At 49.1% G+C, this 21,498-nt stretch overlaps 5 protein-coding genes; 1 reads left to right on the plus strand and 4 right to left on the minus strand.

Moving 5' to 3' along the window:
- Positions 1-2,781: 2,781 nt before the first annotated feature.
- GSTUM_00009025001 (uncharacterized protein) lies at positions 2,782-5,128 on the minus strand (the record flags this gene model as incomplete). XM_002840435.2 has 2 exons in its annotated part: positions 2,782-3,710; positions 3,806-5,128. One exon carries the CDS (start codon positions 5,126-5,128, stop codon positions 3,956-3,958), a length of 1,173 nt encoding a protein of 390 aa, XP_002840481.1. The 3' UTR covers positions 2,782-3,710; positions 3,806-3,955.
- Positions 5,129-7,481: 2,353 nt separating this feature from the next.
- On the minus strand, positions 7,482-8,878 carry GSTUM_00009026001 (uncharacterized protein; the record flags this gene model as incomplete). XM_002840436.2 has 1 exon in its annotated part: positions 7,482-8,878. One exon carries the CDS (start codon positions 8,876-8,878, stop codon positions 8,675-8,677), a length of 204 nt encoding a protein of 67 aa, XP_002840482.1. The 3' UTR covers positions 7,482-8,674.
- Positions 8,879-10,293: 1,415 nt separating this feature from the next.
- GSTUM_00009027001 (uncharacterized protein) lies at positions 10,294-14,263 on the minus strand (the record flags this gene model as incomplete). XM_002840437.2 has 5 exons in its annotated part: positions 10,294-11,851; positions 11,936-12,259; positions 12,318-12,380; positions 12,436-13,889; positions 13,971-14,263. 5 exons carry the CDS (start codon positions 14,261-14,263, stop codon positions 10,500-10,502), a joined length of 3,486 nt encoding a protein of 1,161 aa, XP_002840483.1. The 3' UTR covers positions 10,294-10,499.
- Positions 14,264-14,979: 716 nt separating this feature from the next.
- On the plus strand, positions 14,980-16,137 carry GSTUM_00009028001 (uncharacterized protein). XM_002840438.2 has 1 exon: positions 14,980-16,137. The coding sequence occupies exon 1, from the start codon at positions 15,067-15,069 to the stop codon at positions 16,009-16,011; it is 945 nt and encodes a 314-aa protein (XP_002840484.1). The 5' UTR covers positions 14,980-15,066; the 3' UTR covers positions 16,012-16,137.
- A 953-nt stretch (positions 16,138-17,090) lies between these two features.
- On the minus strand, positions 17,091-20,462 carry GSTUM_00009029001 (uncharacterized protein; the record flags this gene model as incomplete). The annotated part of the gene is made up of 4 exons (XM_002840439.1): positions 17,091-18,499; positions 18,552-18,969; positions 19,020-19,156; positions 19,211-20,462. 4 exons carry the CDS (start codon positions 20,460-20,462, stop codon positions 17,091-17,093), a joined length of 3,216 nt encoding a protein of 1,071 aa, XP_002840485.1.
- Positions 20,463-21,498: the final 1,036 nt, after the last annotated feature.

Consider the following 21,498-nt stretch of genomic DNA (forward strand, 5'->3'; position numbering starts at 1 on the left):
TAGTTGGTGTGATAATTCTTATATAGGTAAGGTTTCAGCACGGGGTTTGGGGCTGGGTCGAGAGGGGGAGGAGTACGAGGAACTTGTTTCAACGTCATGGTGGAAAGCTCAGTTTGAGTGGGTTTGATATGCTCTGATCCAAATGCTAGGCAGGTTTCGTTTAAACTTTCAAGCTTCTGTTTTTCGTGAAAAAGATGCTAATTATATACTTTGGAATCCTATAGGTCATTCTGCCAGCTCCCGTCTAGCAAAGGTGGTGGAGGCACAGAGATGGTTCTCGGGAAAGATTAAAGTACTTCACAAAAAATCTCCGGATATGCTGCGAGGAACGGAATAACTCCCAAGACCACGACATGGAAAGTCCTGAGTGAGTTCCCTGTCCTTCAGTCCCCGGGGCAGAAGACTGAAACTGGGAGAACCAGAGACGAGATGCTGGAAACTGGTTGGCATGGAGCCTGGAAGGAAAAGAGGTGCCGGGAGAGTAAAGGCGAGGAGAGGGATAAGGAGGGATTCGAACGGCCCTAGCAGCCATCATAGCGACCGATGGCATTGTTGTTTGATAGAGTTTGCTGGGTGATCCTGGTAGCGGGGAAATTAAAAGGGGAGAGGTAGGTAGAAGCTGGCGAGTTGGAGGAAGAGGAAAGGACAGTTGTCAACCAAATAGCAAACAAACTAAACCATAACCCCAAACCCTATCTTAGATAAGCATGGCGCAACAAGTAGCCCATGAACCCTCCTGTGAGGCTGGTACCCAAGAAACTAGCGGCTGTGAGTTGAAGGGGGGTGGGTTATCACTCTAAACCTAATCACATAACCAATCATCCAAACAAAATAATAAAAAAAGCTATGTGCTGGAGCGAAAAACTTGGAGTCCTTGTTCTCTATATATTACCAGAGGTGCCCTATATATACAGACTTTTCCTTTCACAATTCTTCATCTTACCTTCAACGTACATGTTTCTATGGTGGGGGGTCACACTTCTACTTTTATTTTTGTTCGCAGAGATTTACATTCTCATAATGGGCCAAGGCTCTAGTTTCACTCCAGGTTATGTTTGCATGGTATACAAGGCAGGATGGCATGGAAGCACTATCCTCCCCAGATGAGGTTATTACGCATCGTCTAGTAACACTTCATTTCTTTAACGCTGAGTGATAGCCCGTGATAGCCCAATCTTGCCCGGCCAGCTTACTATTGAAACCTAATAATATGAATCCACTCCCCTGGAGCCGCAATACATCGGTCCACAGCCAATGCGCCCGTAAAGCCTATTCGTCGTGATCGCAAGAGTACAAGGTACTGGCCTTAGCTCTCCACAAAAATTAAAACCCGCATGAGGATCCCGGCATAAAGTAAGACCAGGTTCTCATTTACTCGTAGGACCAGAAGCCTGACCTATGGCACACAGTGATCCCGGAATCCAAATTTAACACTTTATCAATCAATCCATCAAGCAACGTTGAACTACTCGTAGGCAGAGGATAGGCCGCAGGGTGTAGTGTTCCCAACCGTCCAGCCTAGAGCTCGGACATTCGGTACAAACCCTAGTAGAAATCATATATCATACTACCAAACGAATAATTATAGTATCATGAAGCATTACTTGCACCGTCCTGTGTAGTTTCGCGAACACTGGCTGGACGAGTATGTTAAATCACTGTGCCCCTTACCTACTTTGAGCACTAACCCGGGGTGGATGGTGTCGGTATTACAAGTAAATCGTGGTGGCGCTCACCTAATCTGGGTGCTAACCAATAGTGGATGAAATTTGTTGGGTGAGTATATTGGTGCATATTATACTCATCCAAGGTTGTTCATCCGCTTTGAGTTAGCGCACAGATTACGTAAGCGCCACATGAATTTGAATTTAGGATACTCATCCAGTGGTCCTTTATCCACTCTCGGTTAGCACTCAAATTGGGTAAGCGAGACACTTGTTCCGCCTTAGGTTAATTTTAGGTAATCATTGCCTGATGAAGGAGGATTGACAGAAGAGGGATACCAAAGGGCCGGCGTCACTTTGCAGCGATGCCTAGAAACCTATTTTACGGTAGGTGAGGGTTCGGATCACAAATCAGGACTTCGTCTTCCGTTGTGCCGGGATGTTCCTCAAGGTTTCGGTGCGCATTCAGTGCCCGGGTAATCGGTATGGAGACGCTACTGTAAGGCTTGTACTTTGTACTCTCAGGATCATGATGAATGAGCTACTGTTAGAGTGTATCCTCTACGCGCGTATAACTCTTGCCTAATGTACTGTAGGCTCCGGGGGGCGGATTCGTGTGACACATGTCGGTCAGCCAGAGTGGCTGGCGGGAGTGGTGGCTGTTCACGGGATATCACTCGGCATCATTCAACGCTGTTTAGATAGTTGGCATAGTGAGCTGGAACGATGATTTGGGAAATTGAGGAACTCTTAGTGAGGTTCAGGATACCTGAACTATCTACTGATTGGGGCGAGACATAGAGCAGGAGCGAACGATGGTAGGAACGAGTGAAAGAGGTCCATGGAGGTATATTCAATCGTGTAAGAGTTCGAGGTGCGGCCACGGCATTTAATGGAATTGTGAAACTGTAGTAGAGACGGAAGCATTTTCAGTAATAACAGGAGAACTGAAGTGCTTCCCCATGCATGATGCGCGATCACGGCATATCACTCGAGATCAAAATAAAAAAAGGAAGTGCTTCTGCATGATGAGCAATAACCCCACTGGGTGGACATAGTGCTTCCATGTTGCCCTGCGATGTAGGCCGTGCAAACGCAACCAGGATCGAAGCTAGAATCTGCGGTGTAGCCCGCTATGGTAATGTAAATTCTTGTGAACGAAAATAGAAACGTACAGCCCCAGCCCTAGTTAGAAAACCACAGACAGCCTTTTTGCACCCTCCCACTACCGCCACCTATGCCCACTACCACATCCCAATCCGAATGACGAGGATGAGAACGCACTCAGCTATCGCGAGGACTACGAGATGTACTATGTAAATGGCGAGGACCATACCAGGAGCATCGGAGTAGGCATGGATGTCGGTGTGGGTATCAGTGGCCTGTGGTGTGATGGGTGTATCATCTGCGAACCCTTTCCTATTTCGGCCTGGACCCCCCCCCCCGCGAAGCTAAACGAGTATTCATGGCACGGGCGCACGAAACCCGTGATGTGGCTCCGCCGCACATGATCCCGATTAGGAAGCCGATAGCTATAGCCCACCGCCAGGTCACAATCCAAACCGTGCCTGTATCATGGCACTGTGCCATGTGTTGATCTATGTGTTAACATGTCGCCCCAGTCGACGGCATAGCTGGTGCTTGAGCGAGGTGGAAACCAATGCTGGCCGAATCCATGGCTTTCGAGGGATAGCAAATACTTTCCGGGGGTGTCGGTCGTGGTAGCTGTTTAACATGTAGGATGTATTAACGTGGTAGCTATGTTTAACGTGTAGGATGTATTAACGTGGGAGGGTGTGTTTAACGTGTCTGAGGAGCGAGAATGGGGATGGGCGGGTGGGTTGTGGGTGAGGAGAGGAGACGGGGAGGGAGACAGGATAGATGGTTGACCACAAAAGACCAGGTGCTGGTAGACATCTTGGCTGCCCGTTGCAAAGGATTCCCAGCGATTGGATCTGGTGAAAGATCGACCCTCGCTCCATTGTCCAGTAACAGCTTAACAATATCAGGGTTTTTTGTAGCAATGGCAGCCTGCAGTGGGGTGTCCTTCTTGCTTGGCGAAGAGTTTACATCAGCGCCAGAATTTATTAGTCGCTGTACGGCATCCAAATCTCCCTCGACCACTGCTGTTTGTAACTCACCGCCGTGGCGATCCACAATTCTTGAATCCAGTCTGTCACTGTCGAGCTTTTCCAAACTTTCCAATGCACCGCGCTTTACCACATATCTAAAGAAGTTCTGGGATATGGGGTGTTGATATTGCAGAATCGGTTTATATATCCAGGCTTTGACTAGGTTCCGAATTTGTCTGTTGTTGGAGCGCAAATCATAGGGATCACCGACTTCCGGCCAATCGGGCAAAGCAGGGAAGAAATCCGGTATTGAGTCAGTGAAGATCCGAGTCTCAAGAGTGCGGAGATAGCTTCGGACCTGTTTGAAAGAACACTCCAAGCAATTGGCGATCCAGATGGCCACTTGAACGGGAAGTGAAAGGCGTCTGCCTCTACATTGGACCCCTCTTCCAGGTTTTCCTTCTCTCGCCCCGCTAGCATATCCGCCATATCGTTAGCTTCGCTCGGCTCGAATACGAAAAGCCAGTGCAGTGGTACGGTCCCGAGAAGTTTGCTTTTAAGAGTTACATCGGCTCCCCTTCGCACCAAATAACGGGAGGTCGAAGCATGGCCGGCCATGCATGCCCTTTGGAGCGGTGTCTCACCGCCAATATCCAGGGAGTCGATACCATACCCACTCTCTACCAGGCGTTCGACCTCAGTAATCTGCCCAAGAGCAGCTGCCTTGTGAAGTGGATAGTTTCTGAGCCACCCGAGGGGGCCTTGAACATTGTAGAGAAGGCCAGATGGGCTGTACGCTCTCTCCTTCTCGATCGTATTGTAAGCGTAATGTGCATTGTATCCACCCGACTGACGAAAATCTGATAGGGCTAGCGCATATTCCTCCGGGTGCTCATGTGCAAACTTCCGGGCAAGAAGAAAGCCCGACGCAACGGCGTCTCGTTGCCATTTGGTGTCGTTATCTTCTAACATTTCTCGGAACCTACCATTGTTGCTTCCCGGGAGCAGCTTGCAAATCGCCTGAGGTGAGAGGTAACCTCTCATAGCCGACACCGCAGCACATGCTCCCCGTTTCCTCCGATACACGTTTGCTCGATCAACGCCCAACTCCAGGTCATCGAGCCGTCTTGAGAAGCACAACCTTAGCAACTGATACCCACTAATTTCCCGGCCGACTAGATCCGCAGATATATTCACCCGGGGTTTCCGGGATACTTCATCAATGCCGTTAACGTAGTGGGATGCAATATTAGCATACATATCGGCATCAACTTCCTCGAGAAACTTATGCATCGGTAACCAAGAGTAGTTCGGGTTTTTCGTTTTTTTCGGGAGCAGGATCCCTTTTTTCCTGTCCCTTGACTGAAAGTATTGGAAGGCTCCTAGAATCATAGATGAGTCGTTCACCGGGGCTTCGTGCTCTTTCCAAGGCGTATCGTCGTCGAATCGGCCTTGGACCCTATTTCATTGTAAGCTGCCGTCTTTTTTTGAGACTATAGGATTCTCATAGGTACCAAAATCCGGTTCGGTCGAATTCCTGCTGATCTACTTGTGAGAGCTGGTCGCAAACTTTTCCTAGATCTGACGCCCTCTCCTGAGGCCGACTTGGCAGTAAATATTGCATGACATCGCGTATACAATTTTGGGTTGGTTGGGAAATATTTGCACGCTGTAGTATGCTGCTCACTTCCTCGAGGCCAGTCTTTTGATACCCGTCGTGGGCACGAACAATTGTCCGTGGGATGAGAAGCCCAAGTGAGAAATAGTCACATTTTGTCAACATATCAATACTGACACCAACATCACCTAACTCCGGGGCCTGCCAACCGGGAGTTCCGATATTATATATCTTTTAATTCTTCTCCATATCCAACACAGAAAACCCAAAGTCCGAAAGTTTGGCAACACAGAAAAAGGGTGCTTCAGCGGGGAATACCAACACGTTATCTATTTTGATATCATCGTGGATGATCCCAGCATCGTGGAGAGCACCCAGCCCCTGGGCGACATCAAGACCCAACTTCTGGAGAACTTGTTCAGGAGGGTTCGGTATTTTCCTCTTGTGATTAGAGAGAAAGTGTCGCAGAGAACAATTGCCATTCCATGCTCGAGAATAAGTAACAGACTAAGTGGCTCAACCCTGGTACCACTGTCACCAAAATCAAACGCCCAAGCCAACAATTTGACAATATTTCGGTGGGTATGGATTGCAAGATTTGTGAGTGTGCGGACTTCCAGAGTCAACGCACGCAATTGTTCGGGGGTCCCAAAGCCAAATTGTTGAGATGTTGATGCCGGGGCCTGCGCATAGCTATGCATAAATCTTGCCCGTTTAACAGCAACAACCACCGGAGCTTTTCCAGAACCCTGGATCTTTGAAATATATGGTAAATCAAAAGGTGGGAAGGTTTCATGGACAAAGTGTTGGTGGCCAAATACGTCGAACTGCGCGCCGGAGCCTAAAGATTTACAACCTAGATGAACCTGAGACTGAAAATGTGGCCCCTCCACGTTTGCAAATTTCATCAACCTAACAAAATCCTGAAGATTCTCTGGATAATCTGAACGAGGGCTTGAAACTACTGGACCAGAAGATTTTTTGGTTTCGCGAGAAAGCAAGAATTCACTCAGAAGCCGGTTTCTCGAAGGATCGTATCCATCGCCGAGCAGGGGTGTTTGGAAATCGTCAAGTTCCATGGTAGGATCGTGCTAGGTACGATCCTGGTACTGTATGCTGAGCGACGATTCGGTTTCGTGAGCTTTTAAAAATGTTGACACATGTTTCGAATTGCTTGGATCTTGAAACACGTTGGGATTGAGGACCCCGCCCTTTGGCAGCTTCCTTGAGTGAGGTGTTCGATTGCACAGGTTACTCGTAGGGTTACAACTTGTGAATATTGGGTGGCTTCAGCCGAAAATCGCAAAATTTGACGAATTGTGAGGAGGGATGTGTCCCGCCGCGCCGGCACTGGTACCAGCACCCGTGCGAATAAAGTTACAAAACATGGCGCCAGGTGTTGACTCGGGTCGCACCGCATCCTGCACGGCGCCCTATCAAGACGAGCACTCGAGTATTGTATCGCATTGGAGTTCTCATGCAGGCAACATTCAACTGAGACCTCAGCCACTCAAAAATTCTAATTGGACACCCTTGAGTACAGTACCTACCGGTAGTACTCGTACTTGTATCGTGCGCAGGCTTTTGTGATATGACACTTTCATAAGATAAGGCATGAAGGTGCCCTGAAGGTCTTTTATAGTGATGATAAATAGCTCCCATTTTCTCTCCAAGGATGGTTGGCGCACCGATCTAGGAGTCTTGCATGTATTAGATTCACTCCCACCTTCTAACCTTCCCAGTTTCTTAACCATTCTTAGAGCCAATTTTGAACTTTTAGGTTCCGAATCATCAGCTATAATACCGCCATATTTCGGCAATGGAGGCGGCGGCTCTCGCTATCGCAGTCTTCAACGAGGTGTTCGTGATTGGAAAATTTATTAGGCAAGTCCTGGCAGATGCCGGAGACCAAGACGATAGTTTCCGGAGACTGGAGTCGGAGTTCAAATACCAGCAGACGCTTTTATCAACGTTCGGTAAACGATTCCTTGAGAGTAGATATATATATGAAATCGAAGGTGGTTTGAGGGACCAAATCAGGACGATTTTAGAGGAACTTAAACGCCTAGTTGGAGAATATGGTCGCCTGGCGGCGCGCTACGATAAGGAATACGCCGAGGCACTTAAGGGGGTTGACAAATGGTGGGAAATTGGCATTGGAAGTTCCGAAAGACAAAAGGAAGCAGAAGAACCCAAGGTGGTCCCCTTAGAGTCGATCGAAACCCCGGGACCAACGAATCCAGTTGTGCATGAAAAAAAATGCGCTTGGAGTAGCTGGCGCTTTCCTCGTGCTCAATTTTCCCAAAAGTTCGCGAGCCTGAAGTGGGCGCTGTCCAACAGAGAGAAGCTTGAATCTTTAGCCCGAGACCACGGAGATTGGGTGGGGAGGTTGATGGAGGTTATGAAGCTGACACTTTTCACCCGGGATGCCTTCTCGTTGAATTTGGACGAACTCCGAGATTTCCAGGGAAAGGATGCTAGAACCCTTGGAATGTCCAAGATCACCACGACTCGCATGTTTATCCTTGATCCCTCGCAGGGCGAGACGGTCGAACTCGACCCGAAGCTAATCACCAATACGCCGCAAGGACATTCCAGGTTCCCAACGAGCGCTGTCTCCCTGGTTGGGGAGGGCGACTTAAGGAACGGTAAATACAACAACCAAAATGTCTTGATCGAGTATAAACACGATCCAGAACCCCAACAAGGTACCAGTAACCCGGAAGTAGCAAAGGCGAGGATCCAGCTCTTATCCAAACTCCTAGGTGTCGAGTGCCGTCACGATGAGCCGACCAAATCAAACAACTTTACACTCCGTTGTCTCGGCTTCTTCCGTGAGGCTGGAGAGTGCCGATATGGTCTAGCATTTGCGCTTCCCCAGGACCGTAAGCCGGAGCCGATGAGCCTCCATACCGCCATCGGTTCCTTGACGGGACGGTCGCGACCGACTTTGGGCCAACGGTTCGCCATAGCACACGACATCGGCTACACGTTGATAGAATGGTTCCTCGTAGGTTGGGTTCATAAAAGCATCAACTCCAAGAATATATTGTTTTTTTCGCCAAGAACATCAAGGATTAGACTTCGATTCGCCTTATCTCTGCGGCTTCGAATATGCACGTCCCGGTGGGGAGGTTTCGAATGTCCATTGGGATCTATACCGCCATCCAGCCCGCCAAGGTTTGCCCACAGAGGCGTTCGGAAAGATCCACGACATATATGCCTTCGGAGTCTTGCTCCTAGAGCTCGGTCTTTGGCAGCTCACGCTCAAACTTATTGACCCGACGGCGAAGACCACGCCAAGTATCATTCAACAGACACTAGTAAAAAATGCAAGAGAGAGGTTGGGGCACTTTATGGGGCAGAAGTATCGGTATGCTGTCCTGCTCTGTTTGGAGAGTTCCCTGGCTGTCGATATGGATGATAAAGGGGATTCGAGGCTGATTGCTGCCTTTAAGGAGAGGGTTGTAGCCATCCTTGAGGAGGGGCGAAAACTCTGAGAAATTGCAAGCTCCTATCATCATAATGCCATCTTTCACGGGTGGTAACTAGCATTAGATCTGGGAGAGCGACTTTCCCATAGAAAAAAAAGTTACTGGCAGGGTGGCCGGGATGGAGAGCAGGGTTAGGTTTCGGGGGGTCGCAAGGGTGAATGGAGGTCACCTGCGAGGGGTATCATAGAGAGATACAGTAGTATTACCGGTAGTATTGTTATCATAATTATTATTATCATACGGTAGTTAGGAATGTAAAAGTCTGGGAAACTCTTCACCCTCCGCCCTTAAATACCACCTCTTTCGCACAAGAGATAGCCCCACTCCATGTCACTGGTATGATGTTGGTGAATCGGCAAAAAACTCACAAACGTTCCCAGGGGGCAGATTATTTTAATTAAGAGGAAGATGGATGGATGGGGGGAACTGGAGAGTTATGATATCGTACTTTTGTAGAAACCGGCGGGGAGCTTCGGGAATTTCAGTGGATACGGGGGAAATAGGAAAATCTTACTATACGTATACGCCTGTTTCTATCCGTCTGGTGGGTGTGTGATGCACATGACGGAAACGTTAGATGTTGCTACCGGTTACTTGCCGAGGTAACTTGCGTGAGTGATTATACGTGACACAGTAAAAGATTGAGCCAGATCAAGACTTCACCTCGAAGACGCGAGCTGTTCGAGCCTACCGTATTAATTAGACAGGCCGAGTTGACTCGGGTCTATCCCAGCTACCCGTAGTCTCCAACTGGATCGTGCCATACCAACTACTAGGATCTTTGATGGGGCAAGCTTGGTTCACGGTACGAGTAGACTTCCCGGTTCCCGACCACCAACTGGTACCATGGCCCACGGTGCTTGCTGGCATAGTCTGCTGACCGCACAGTTTGGCACAATTTGCCTACTCGAGTACTAGTTGGGCTAAACCAAAAGTGACGGTTGCCCATCCAAGACCCTGCTCGAGTGCCGTACCTTGTTAGAACGAAGGAGCCAATCATTCGACTTCAGATGGGAGCCTCCGAAAGCAACCAGATGGGAACCTCTGAGAACAACGAAGGGGGAAACCACTGGTCAATTTACGCCAAAATGGACTTGCAAGTTGGGGGTGAAAAGGGAATATGCCCCCCGGGATCCCTTCACCAAACCATATCCTTGACATATCGCAATATGGTATTCATGGATGGTGTCATGCCTACAGGTAGGGTGTTGCTACCCCAGACTAACTCTTGTCCTGGGGTTCCGGACAATCATCGGGAGGAGTTTTGCTCCAGTCTCGTGCCTCCACTCCCCTCTCGGGTCGTAGACATAAAGTTGTATCATACCACAGACGGCACCGCCGAAGTAAAAAAGAAACGTCCCCAATCCTTTAATTCCGCACGAATAGCTAGGACATTGTATCATATAATCAGAGGAAAGAAAGACGCAAGATAACGAATGATATCGGAATTTCAATTCAGCACAGTCGAGCCCTTCCACCCCACCCGCTTCGTCACTCCCATTATCAGCATCAAAAAAGAGAACGAAAACCAGGCGGAAAGTCCGATTCCAAGAAACTGACAAGAAAAGGAAGAAAAGAACAAAATTCCCCAATCACATTCAAAGAAAGACACCTTGCGGGTTGCAATCATCTAACTAATGCTACATTGTCACTACTCCCCTCGACCCCATCCAACCCAATCTCGTCCAACAACCCTCCACACTTTCACTTCCCCGCTGCGCAGGTCACCTATCTTGAAACTGTCGATTTTGACTTTTCTGCTCTCTCTACCCTGATCATAGGCCCTGACCTTCTTTTTTGTTCCATCCCAGTCCACAACTATTGCGACGTGGTCCGGCTTTCCAACATCCATTGAGTACTTTTGATGCAGGCCTCCTTTGTGTCCTTGGAATCTGGCGTTTCGAAACGATAGGATATCTCCGGCTCTGATCTCATCATTCAGTATAGTATTGGCATTGGCAAGGTTGGCATATACAAGGGCGCCATATGAGCGGTGACCGGCAGGGCTTAATGCATTAGGAACAAGTTTGAATAGTTCGTAAATTAATGTATGAGGCTCTCCGTCTCCCACGACAGTATTCTCGCGGGATTTAGCTCCATTATAGATATTGGCCCCGTATTTAGTCTGAAACTCTTCGAGTTGATCCTGTCGAGGGTTTGGCGGAGGCGGCTCATGTCGCTGCTCAAGGGACGTATTGGCGGAGTCATCGCGATCATAGCGTGCAGTCACAACTGTCTGGGAATAATCGTGGAAAAGAACATAAACATCCTTGGTCACTGTTGTTCTTCCGCCACGCCTAGTTGAGGTGGATTCTTCGACTTCAAAATAGAGTTCCTTAAAGCGATTCTGGAAGATAGGAGGAGGAGTGTTGGGGGTCATCCACCACTGAGACCGTTCTCCTAAATCAACATCTCGAGCAACAAACTCCGCAACCGGTCGGCCTTGCTCCATTGAGCGCCTGCCGGCTACGGGTCTAGAGGAATCCATGGATTGTCTACCGGCGCTGCCTCGGGGTTGGTCTCGCTGAGAGGGAGGTGCCTGGTGCGGCGGTGGTGGAGGAAGCCCGGATGTAGGTGGGGGAGGCGGAGAGGCAAGACGGGGAGATTCGTAACTGTAAGGATCGTAGTCGCCAGGGCCCTCATATCTCTCTGGCTCTTGAGATGGTGGAGCAGGTGGTGGTGGGGGTGGTGCAGCCCGTGGCATATCCATTGACTGCCGCCCTTTCCTAGATGGTGGGGGATTGGATGGTGGGGCCGGAGGTGGTGGTAGTGGTACGTTCCTAGGGGGTGCCTGGGGGGCGATAATAGGTGAGGGCAATGGTGTTCCCTCGTCGTCGTCATGACCGTCTCGCCTTCCGACCTCCTTGCCCTTTAAAGCATCTCTATGCGCTACCTTATTTCCAATATCCGTATCATAATCTGCCTCATACTCGGTCACTTCTTCCTCAGTATCGGATTGCCTTTGGCTTCCTGCAACATCCGGCCGGGATTCGTCCATACTGGCTCTGGGAGGGGGGGCGGTAGGAGGAGGTGGGGGGGGAGGGCGGCTCATAGAGGGAGAGACCATGGGGACTGGAGGCATTGTACCTGCTGCCCTCTGATAGCTAGCTCGCTTGTTCTGGCCTCCAGGTGTAACCGGTGAGGCGGTAGGTGAGGACTGAGTATTGGAGTAGCCTTGAGAAACACGTTTGCTCGTGGGTGACGTGGGTGATAAAGCATCGTAGCTAGAGCCTGGGCGTCCGCTGGGAATACTGGGGGGTCCAGAGGGCGGTGGGGGAGGGGCCGCCCGAAGCTCACCAAGTTCAGAAGTAGAAATAGTGAGTTTACCCGCATGAACGGAGAGTTCGTCATCAGAAACAGATCCATCGGAGGGTGTTCGAGCTGCTAGTGGCGGAATTTGCGTAGTAGGCGCTAAATAAGGTTAATTAACTTAGAAAAAAAGGGGAAAGTAATTATGATATAAACTCACGTTCGCTAGGAGGCGGAGGAGGTGCAGACCTCTCATTTGGAACAGGGGGTGGTGCAGGGCGGTCTGATGCTACTTGATTAGCAGGCCAATTCATATAATACGAAGAGGGGGTGCCCACCCTGAGGTATTGAAGGTGGTGAGATCTGCGAATGTCTCTTCTCAAGTATGGGTGATCCTGGCATAGGCCTCGGCCCCTGAGGATGTGGAGGGGTCGTCTGCTGGCTTTGCTGTGACTTGATATCTTCCACATCTACAACCTCATCCGGCGATTGCTCTTCGAAAACCCTTTTGCTTGTTCCACCTATATATCTGGCGGGCGCTTCAGCTTCGCTATCGGATTTTTGCTCAGCGGCGGGTGGGGATTGAACTCTGGGCAAGGCAAATGGCAAGGCGACTGGTGGCGATTGTGTGTAATCGCTCGAACCTTTGTTTTCACTCTCATCACCGTCATTTGAAGACCTCCTAAGACTCTCATCTTCCTCTTTGGGAGGCATAGATGTCGAAGAGCTCTTCTTTTTCTTTGGCGGCGGCGGAGGAGGCCCTCCCATGGGCATGCCGCCGAACATGCCATGCATACCCATCCCGCCACTCATCTTGGCTATTCTCTCCCTGATAGCCAGCTTTCTCGCTACCTCAGGATCGATCTCCTCATCGTCCGAATCCGGGTTATCTGGGGTGTCATCGTTCGCGCCCTCGTCGTCCCCATCATCCGATTTATCTTCCCTATGAGAAGTGGTCGGGAGTCGGCTTCTGCTAGTAATGGTTTCTTCACCAGTATACCCCGAAGCAGAAGAAATATCTGCATCACCCGCACTCGATTCCTCCACAACTGTGTCTTCGCGGGAGATATCGACACTCCTCTTCTGTTTCGGTGCCGCCTCCAATCCTTCCCCTTCAGTAGTCTGGGGCCTGGTGGAATCGTGAGACCTGTGTTCGTGGGAACTGTCCTCAGGGGCAGCACAAGACTGATCATCTTCCAGGGTTCTTTCGCTCTCATTTCTTTTCGGCTTCGAGGGTCTCTTGTTTTTCCATCCAAGCCCAGTAGGGTCTAGCTGCTGGTTTTGTAATAATGCCATCCTATCTTTTAGCGTCATTTTGGGCCCTTCGTCTTCCCTCTCCCTCTCTTGCTCCGTAGAACCCCTCGCAGGCGCTTCCCCTTGATCTGGGCGGCTGTAATTAGAGTCCTCATCTCTCCTGGGTTTTGGTATGTTCTGGATTGGCGGAGGGACATATGCGTGTTTGCTCGGGGGAGGCGGAACAAAAGGTTTCTTGATAAAATTGACGGGTGGCTTGTGAGGGTTAAAGGGCACAGGAGGAGCTGCAGAACCCTTATTAAACAATGCAAGGCGGTCCTTAAACGAAGATGGTTTCTCCAGAGGTGGGGGTTTAGACGATGACGGAGCTGATTTCTCAGCAGATGGTGCTGGAGTTTGCTTTGGGGGAGCCTTGAATGCGGGCGCCGCCTTCGCTACGGGTGGCGAGGAAGCAGGTTGAGCTGCCTCCAGCTTTTCTTGACGAATGGCAGTTTGAGTTTCAGAAGCTTTCGGGGCCGCAATTGATGACACTAGGTAGCTCTGTACAGCGGGGGGCGAAGGTTCGGCGACAGGGACTGGAGGAGGGGGGGACTTTACGCGAGGGGCATCGTCCTGATACTCGGCCGGGGGTTCCGGTTGATGTTCCTCCGTTACTTTTTTCCTACCACCCCCACTTCGAGTTGGCCTAGGAGGAAGCTCAACCAAGATCCTCTCAACGAAATTCCTCGGGAATATTCCCTGCCTCAACTCTCCTGTAGCCTTATCATGATACTCCCCGTAATACCAATCAGCATCTTCCTCCTCGGTAACAGTGATAACTTCATCAGCCGGGAAGTTGAGGTCATCGTCGTGTGGAGAGTTGTAGTCAAACAAGGCCTTGACCTTGAACGGTGGGACGGAAGTATTAGCCATGACAAGGAGCCAGTCACCGCCCAGACGGACGCCAGGTAGTGAAAGATAAGGGCGTAGATGGGAGGAAAAAAAGGAAAATTCTGGACAAAGATGTTAAGTTTGTTGGTGGCGATTCAGTGTTTTCGGTGGCTTTCTACCTGTAGGAGGCGACCCGGCCAACGCACGTCAGCGCATCACGGAAGTGATCACATCACCAACACCCCACCAAAAGCTACCTGAAGGAGTTCTCACCTGTAGCAGGAGTTAAGAAGAAGGGAGCAAAATAAGACCGAAGAGTAACAATGATGGAAAATGGTTGGTTGTTAAGGGAGGTTACAAGGAGTGAATGTGTTTTTGGAAGTGAGGTAAGGAATTAGCAGCAATAATGGAGGTTCTTGCTAACAGAAAGAGTTGACGGATGGAGCAGCGAGGGGAAATCCGATCCGTCCGTGTGGAGGGGAAACCGACCTTACCCACATCAAGGATCTCGCAGAGTGGCTTAAAGCGGCGCAGGTAGTATCTAGTGGCGGGTCTCGGCGAGAATCCGCGGCAATTGTCCCAGTTCGAGGACGCTGATTGGCCAATTATTGTGAGGATTAAACCTAAAAAGGGTCTGCTAGATCTGATATCGCTTATCAATTCGTACCGTTATCGGCCGGGCACATGATTTGATGCACCTTTGCGACAAAATGCCCAACTTCCGTGACAACTGACCTCGTCATCCTCTGAACGAAGCGAATAAAACCTCAACACATCATCTTCCCGCTCACCACCTACCACCCTTTCACCCTTCTCTACCGCCCCTGAATTTTGGTACTCGGATCATGACTGCCAAACAGCCAAAATCCATTCTCAAGAAAACCCGAGAACCTTCTTCCTCTGCCACAGCCGTCGTTGGCAGCACAATTGTTAGCGCGGGTCCACCAACATCCCAATCGAAGTCCCTCCCGACCCCAGAGGAAGCTCAGGCAATTGCACTCTCTCACGCCCACTCGATCCAGATCCGTAAAGTCCTCGAGCTCTCAATTTTAGCCTCCTTAGAGCAATTAGTAGACTTTCCACTTCCGGACAGCACTTCTACCGATCTAAAATGCCACCTCCGTTACTTCCAGCCCTCCGACTTCGATTCCTTAATGGAGGAAAGGGGGATCTGTGATAAATGCTCGAACCCACTATGTCCTAAACCCCGTAAGAGGTTAGCTGGCGGAGGGAAGTCTACCTATGCCCTCGTAGACAAAGGGAAGAAAACCATGAGGTTTGTGGAAAAAGAGAAGCTCGAGCAGTTTTGCAGCGATATTTGCGCTCGACAGGGGTTGTGGTTGAGGGTTCAACTGAACACCGAGCCTGCATGGACCAGAGCAGAAATAATTAGCGATGTTCAAGTCGATGAGAAAGGCGTTGTTTCGGGGTTGGATCTCACCGGCGAGAAGTGGCGTGGCGGGCTTGGGGCTGCAATCCTCTTATTGGAGGAAGCAGAAGAGCAAAGACGGCAGGAAAAATGGAACAACACCAAGGAAGCAGATATTGAAAAGCTTGCGGAGGAGTTGATGGAGGTTGGGATCAGTCTTGACAAGGAAACTCGAGGGATGAAGCAAAGCGATTCCTTGTCCGTTGATATCAAAGAGAGGGAGAGTGAAGGAGGCATGGCCGAACTCCCAGAGTTAATCCTGACAGATGAGAATGGCGACAGGGCTCGAGCTATCGAGGGGTATACACCAAAGATTGGCCCCGTATATACTCGAAAAATTAGCGGGGAGAAGGAAGAATAAATGTAAACTAGAGTTTATATCTGGCTTTCTAGATAGGCTTTTTTAGCTTGCTCTCTCAGCCTCCTTTATGCCCCCCCGGTGTAGTATTAGGCTAGATCTGCCGCAATATCATCTCTGTCAATACCATCCCGCAATTCGGCCGGTGATTCCTATCGAGTACTGTACAGCATTCTAGCTCCCATACTGGTACTGTACATTTTCTACCCTGAGGGTATTATCTAATGGGTAATCACTTTGGCAACACTCGTGAAAGACTTCCACTCTTGATTTAGGGCGCATCTGGTTGCCACGCTGAAACATCATTCTGACCCCGTGTTGTCTGGTTGACCAAAACAGAATGATCAAGTTGCGCTCAAGGCGAAGGTTTCCCCACCCCTTGATGATGAAAAGCCCTAACCCAGCTATCATACCCGCTATGCATATGCCGCAGCAACTCAAAAGACACTCGAAAAATATTCTCACATTCTCCCTCCCTCTACGATAGTATCGTACCGGTAGGTGACTACGTATAGTAATACGGCGGTCTTCCCCCCCCGCGGAACTTCGCTTTTGGGCGTTGGCTGGCTGCCAAGTGCTTTTATGTAAAAGGGTCGGGTCATTTATTGTATTGAACGAGTATGTTTTGAGTATGACGGGGTCAATGATTTTGTTTTCGGCTTTTTTTTTCTCCCCCTATTCTTTCTTTCTGTGATCTCCGGATGGGAATGTATTCGTGGTTCGTCGTGGAACGGGAGGGGGGGTAGTCATTAGGGGGAATAATGTGTTGTGGATACATGGGGGGCTTCGTATCGCATGATATTTGGATCGAGTGGATTTTGTGTGACTTGGGGTAGTAGGGAATTGGCCGCGATGGGCTTGATTAAAGTGGGTACAGCGAGATTCTATGTTCCAATAACAACGATATTAGTTAACCGTCTAGATTAAAAGATGCTAGTAATAATATCTGTTCGCCACCATCTATCTATACCACGCCACCCAATGTCAGTTGCTTTCCAACCATTCATGGCGATAATCTGGTCTATGTCTGAACAAAGTACAAACAAGCCACTCAACTCCAGCCTAAATATTACCATACAATTTCACCTCGAAGCCTCGCCCGTCTCAATCTCCACAGCAAGAATCACCTTGTTCCTCGAGACAGCACCTTTCCCATCTACAGATCCATCCGGAACCTTTTCAAGATCCACTTCCAACCCCAGTATCTTCCGAAGGATAACGTGCGCGCCAGGTTTAGAAATAAGTGCGTTTCTTTCTTGACAGTGTTCGCTCCTAATGCCTATACAATATTCTATCAGCAATCCAAGCCTTGAATAATAACGTTCAGGTGCAATACATTCAAAACATCCATCTAAACATGCACACCTTTCCATCCTCTCAACCGCCTGCTTGAGCAAAACATGGACGGACTCGAACGCCCGGAAGGTATACATTCCCGTCGCCCCCGCGTCATAAAAAATCAACCTAGCCGGACGTGTTCTACGCTTCTTCTTCAATGTGGGTTTCCCCTTTCCTTTTCCCTCAGGCTCTTCACTCTTAACAGCACTCTTACATTCCGTCTTGACAGCCCCCGACACGCTCGTAACGAAATTCCCAAAGAGATTCAAGACTGCATGTTCAGCTGCGTGCACCGCCGCTGCAGCATCTATATTTTTAAGCGTTAAGATGTCTAGTGCGGACACCGGCACATCCAGCCACATCCCCTTCGCCAATTTGGTAATGGGTGGGGAGTCAATTTCCACGGCGTCGAGGACCCGCTTCGCTCTATCAATTTTGAGAAATCCATAGATAACGGTGTGAATGCGGATGGTGCCGTAAAACGCCTTCGACAGGGACTCCGGAATTATGTGCACGACGGCGGTTTCGATGGGGTCTATGTCGGTGTAGTCCTGCGGTGTTGTGGTCCAGTCTACTGTTAGGCTTTCCACAGCTGCGTACCTGCTACTCAGATTGACGTTCTTGACGATGTATGTTTTCCCCTGAGAGAGAAATATACCGCCTTCGTAGAGGGTGAATGCCGCGTGATCTGGGTCTAGGGTTTCGATGATTTGGTTGGTGTGGTTTGTAGTATTTATTACGGATATGTGTGTTTCTAGGTCAGGACCTTCTCGGATGGAGACGTGTTTGGATGGATAGGGAAGGTAGCTTTCGTGAGGGTGGTACGATCCAGCGTTTTTCTGGGCTAGTTTGGATTCGGCGAAACCTTCGAGGTTAGGCCCAAAGTATTGGTGGTCTTCCAGCAGGTTTATGGGAACTTCGTAGGCAGCACACTGAAGATGGCCTTCACGGATTACGGGGTTCTCCAAGTCGACCTGAAGCTCGGCATTTGGTTTGGTGAATATCTCGTCGGGGTTGTCCATGTGGAATTGGTCCCGGGGGGTTGAACCTGCTACTAGAATTGAGAGTGAATCTTTGTTTCTTCTCCCGGCCCGCCCACTTTGCTGGCGTAGGCTGGATATTGAGTGTGGGAATCCGACCATAATAACGGCATCTCCCATGCACGTTAGCCCGGACAAAAGGCTGCTATCAGTAGATAGAAATACCTAAGCTGCCGATGTCCACTCCCAGCTCCAATGCACTTGTTGCCACGATGCCTAGCAAATGCCCTTCAAACATTTCCTTCTCTATCCGCCTTCTATCTTGCGGGGTGTATCCTCCTCTATAAGCCATAACTCTGGGCGCAACCTCCGGACGCCCCAGTCTTGCGAACTCACTCCTGACCTCCTTCACCAGCAGCTCGCAAGCGTTCCTCGCCCTACAAAAGGCAATTGCCCTAATACCACGTAATATCAACTGCGTAAATAACCTGGCGGTCTCCATGACTGGATCCACACGCCCGAGCGATAGATTTTCGGGGTCTTTGTATGGTGAATTCCAGCAAAGGAACTCTTTCCTACCGGCGGGAGATCCATCCACGTCAGTTAACTTAACAGAACCGACTCCAAAGATAGTCCGCATGTGCTAATTGAATTAGCTATTATTTAGTGCGACCAAGATATAGGAGCATTTACAGCTTCGGGATTGGCAACAGTTGCTGAGCAAGATACGAATTGTACCTTGGTATTACCAAACGAGGCACATACCCGCCGGAGCCTTCGCATGATAAATGCAGTGTGGGATCCAAAAGATCCGCTATAAACATGCAACTCTACCAATAGATCAGTCTTTGGGACTCACTTCACACACTGTAGTGGAGACACACCGTCAACAATTACGTATTTCAAGTTCTGGAGAAACTCCTTCCATCTATCCTTATTCGGCAATATACTGCAATGTAGCATATCCGGGTTAGTAAATATTACCCGGGCTTCTTGTCGCACCCTGTCTCTGTCTTCCAGCTCTGTGTCTCCATCATAGGTATCAACTACTACTTCGCCGAGAACATCCGTCATGTATCCCAACACTTCCACAAGACTCCTCTTCTGATCTTGCGCCAACGCCTTAGTCGGGAAAATCGCCATAGTCCTTGCGCGGGCACTCTGTTCCATCATATGCAGGATTGGAATCTGGTAAATTAACGACTTCCCGGAAGAAGTAGACGTAGAAACGATAACACTATGTCCATCACATAAATTATTAATTGCTTCCACTTGATGAGCGTATAATCGAGTAACGTTGTGTGCAGTATACAACGCGTTAACAAGTGCCTGCGAAAGTAGAAATTTGAGATCCCCAAACGCAGCCTCCTGTGGAGGTATCACCCTGTGCCCGTTCGGTACGATCTGTTCACGATAAAGGTCCAAGCCTTTAATTTCCTCGATGATTTCCGCAATTGGCTTGCGTTCCTTGGGAATATCGGAATTACCCCTCGTGGGCAGTGATTCCTGGGAGCTTGGCTGCGGATGCCCCGGCAATCTAGGAACATGCTCGTGACATCCATCCATGAGGAGCCCAACAGCATCAACCTCCTTCTCCGCACAGCCCTTTAAAAATTTGTTCACTGCTGCAACAAACCTCTCATTCCGTCTCTTTATAAGTGCCAAAACTGCCTTCTGAGAAACTGCCGGTGTCTTCCCGCTCCTCTGATTGATTTCCCCATCCAGGAACTCCAGGAATAAGACCATCCCCAGTGTCTCCTTCCCGTCTTCGTATATGTCTTTCGCCTGTCCCATAACGTGCAATTGCAACAACTCCTCATCGACATACGAAAACCGCAAACACTTCGGCGCAAGAAACTTCATTTGTGCAACGTCCTCGACGGTCAATTCCATCTTTGTCTGACCCTCGACGGCAGATTTTAGCATATCAAAGGTCGTCGCGACATGTTTACGTTGCGCACAAAAGGTGTATGTGAGGTTTAAGGCTTCGTGAAGTTTTTGGAGGTTCTTGAAGTGTGGTGGCCATTGAATTGGGATTGAAGCTGGGGTGATTTCTTCGGTAGGCCCTTTTCGAGGCTTCTTGGCTGCACTTAGTTTGGTCTTTGGGGTGCGTTTTCGCTTTATCTCGGGGTCCATTGTCCTCATAGTTCGGGTGGGTAGGGGGTTGTGATTATCATGGCTCGGGGAGACGCGTTAAGTGGTAAGCGGGCGGACTGTGCACGTGATTTAAGAATATTGCTTTTTTCATGATCGATTTCAACCTTTATAACAAATTATCGAAACCACGCCCATTCTTCACAAAATCTCACTTAAAAGCTCACAGTTAGAGCCTCAAACAGGATGCATAGTGCGGGAGGCGGCATACCTGAAAACCCTATCCACTCGCTGACAAGGGAACCTATCATAACTCATGCCGCTCGACTTGAGAGCCAAACACACCTCACTGAATGAGAATACCGGTATCATGGGCCCCAAATACCATAATATTATTATTGTGTTATATTATGATACCGTATCATAGTTCTTCAGTAACACACCTATTAGTAATGAAGCCCAACCACCCCTCTAGGTATGACGGGCTAAAATATTTGGGATTGAGCATTTTGAAACCCCTGTTACTGAGGTAATATTACATTGTGGCTTCCTTCAGTGTAGTGCCACTTGACAAGGCACCATTCCGTACGTACAAGCAAGATATAGATAATCTCTCGATGAAGACAAATAGGAAATCAGGGAGAGGTACATTAACCCTACTACCGCCATCTAGTCACAAACCAGTATGATACCCCCCGAATCATCTTGGGTTATTATTGACTATCCATGGATCAGGGCAGGAGAATTAAGAAATTCTGCCCTCTGGGGACAGAGAGGTTGAAGACCTAAGCCCTATTTAGCAACACGAAGTTCGAGTATGATATGATAGTTTTCTCACTCAAGCCGCATTTTCAGTGGTTTTCTCAACCAAATCGTTGTTTGAATGGGTTGGTGTGCTTAGCTGCATCCGTTTCCAAACAGGTTTCTACAATTTCAAAACTGCAGTTTGGGAACAACCTTTTTGCAGGGAGGGCAATATTCAGTTAATAAACCCTACTTTTTAACACCAGCTTTACTTAATCGATGTTGCTTAATTGGGATTTAACTTCTTGTCTTGATTATTAATTTTCTCCTTCTT

The sequence above is a fragment of the Tuber melanosporum genome (assembly GCF_000151645.1).
Source record: "Tuber melanosporum whole genome shotgun sequence assembly, scaffold_52, strain Mel28".
Taxonomy (NCBI): Eukaryota; Fungi; Ascomycota; class Pezizomycetes; order Pezizales; family Tuberaceae; genus Tuber; species Tuber melanosporum.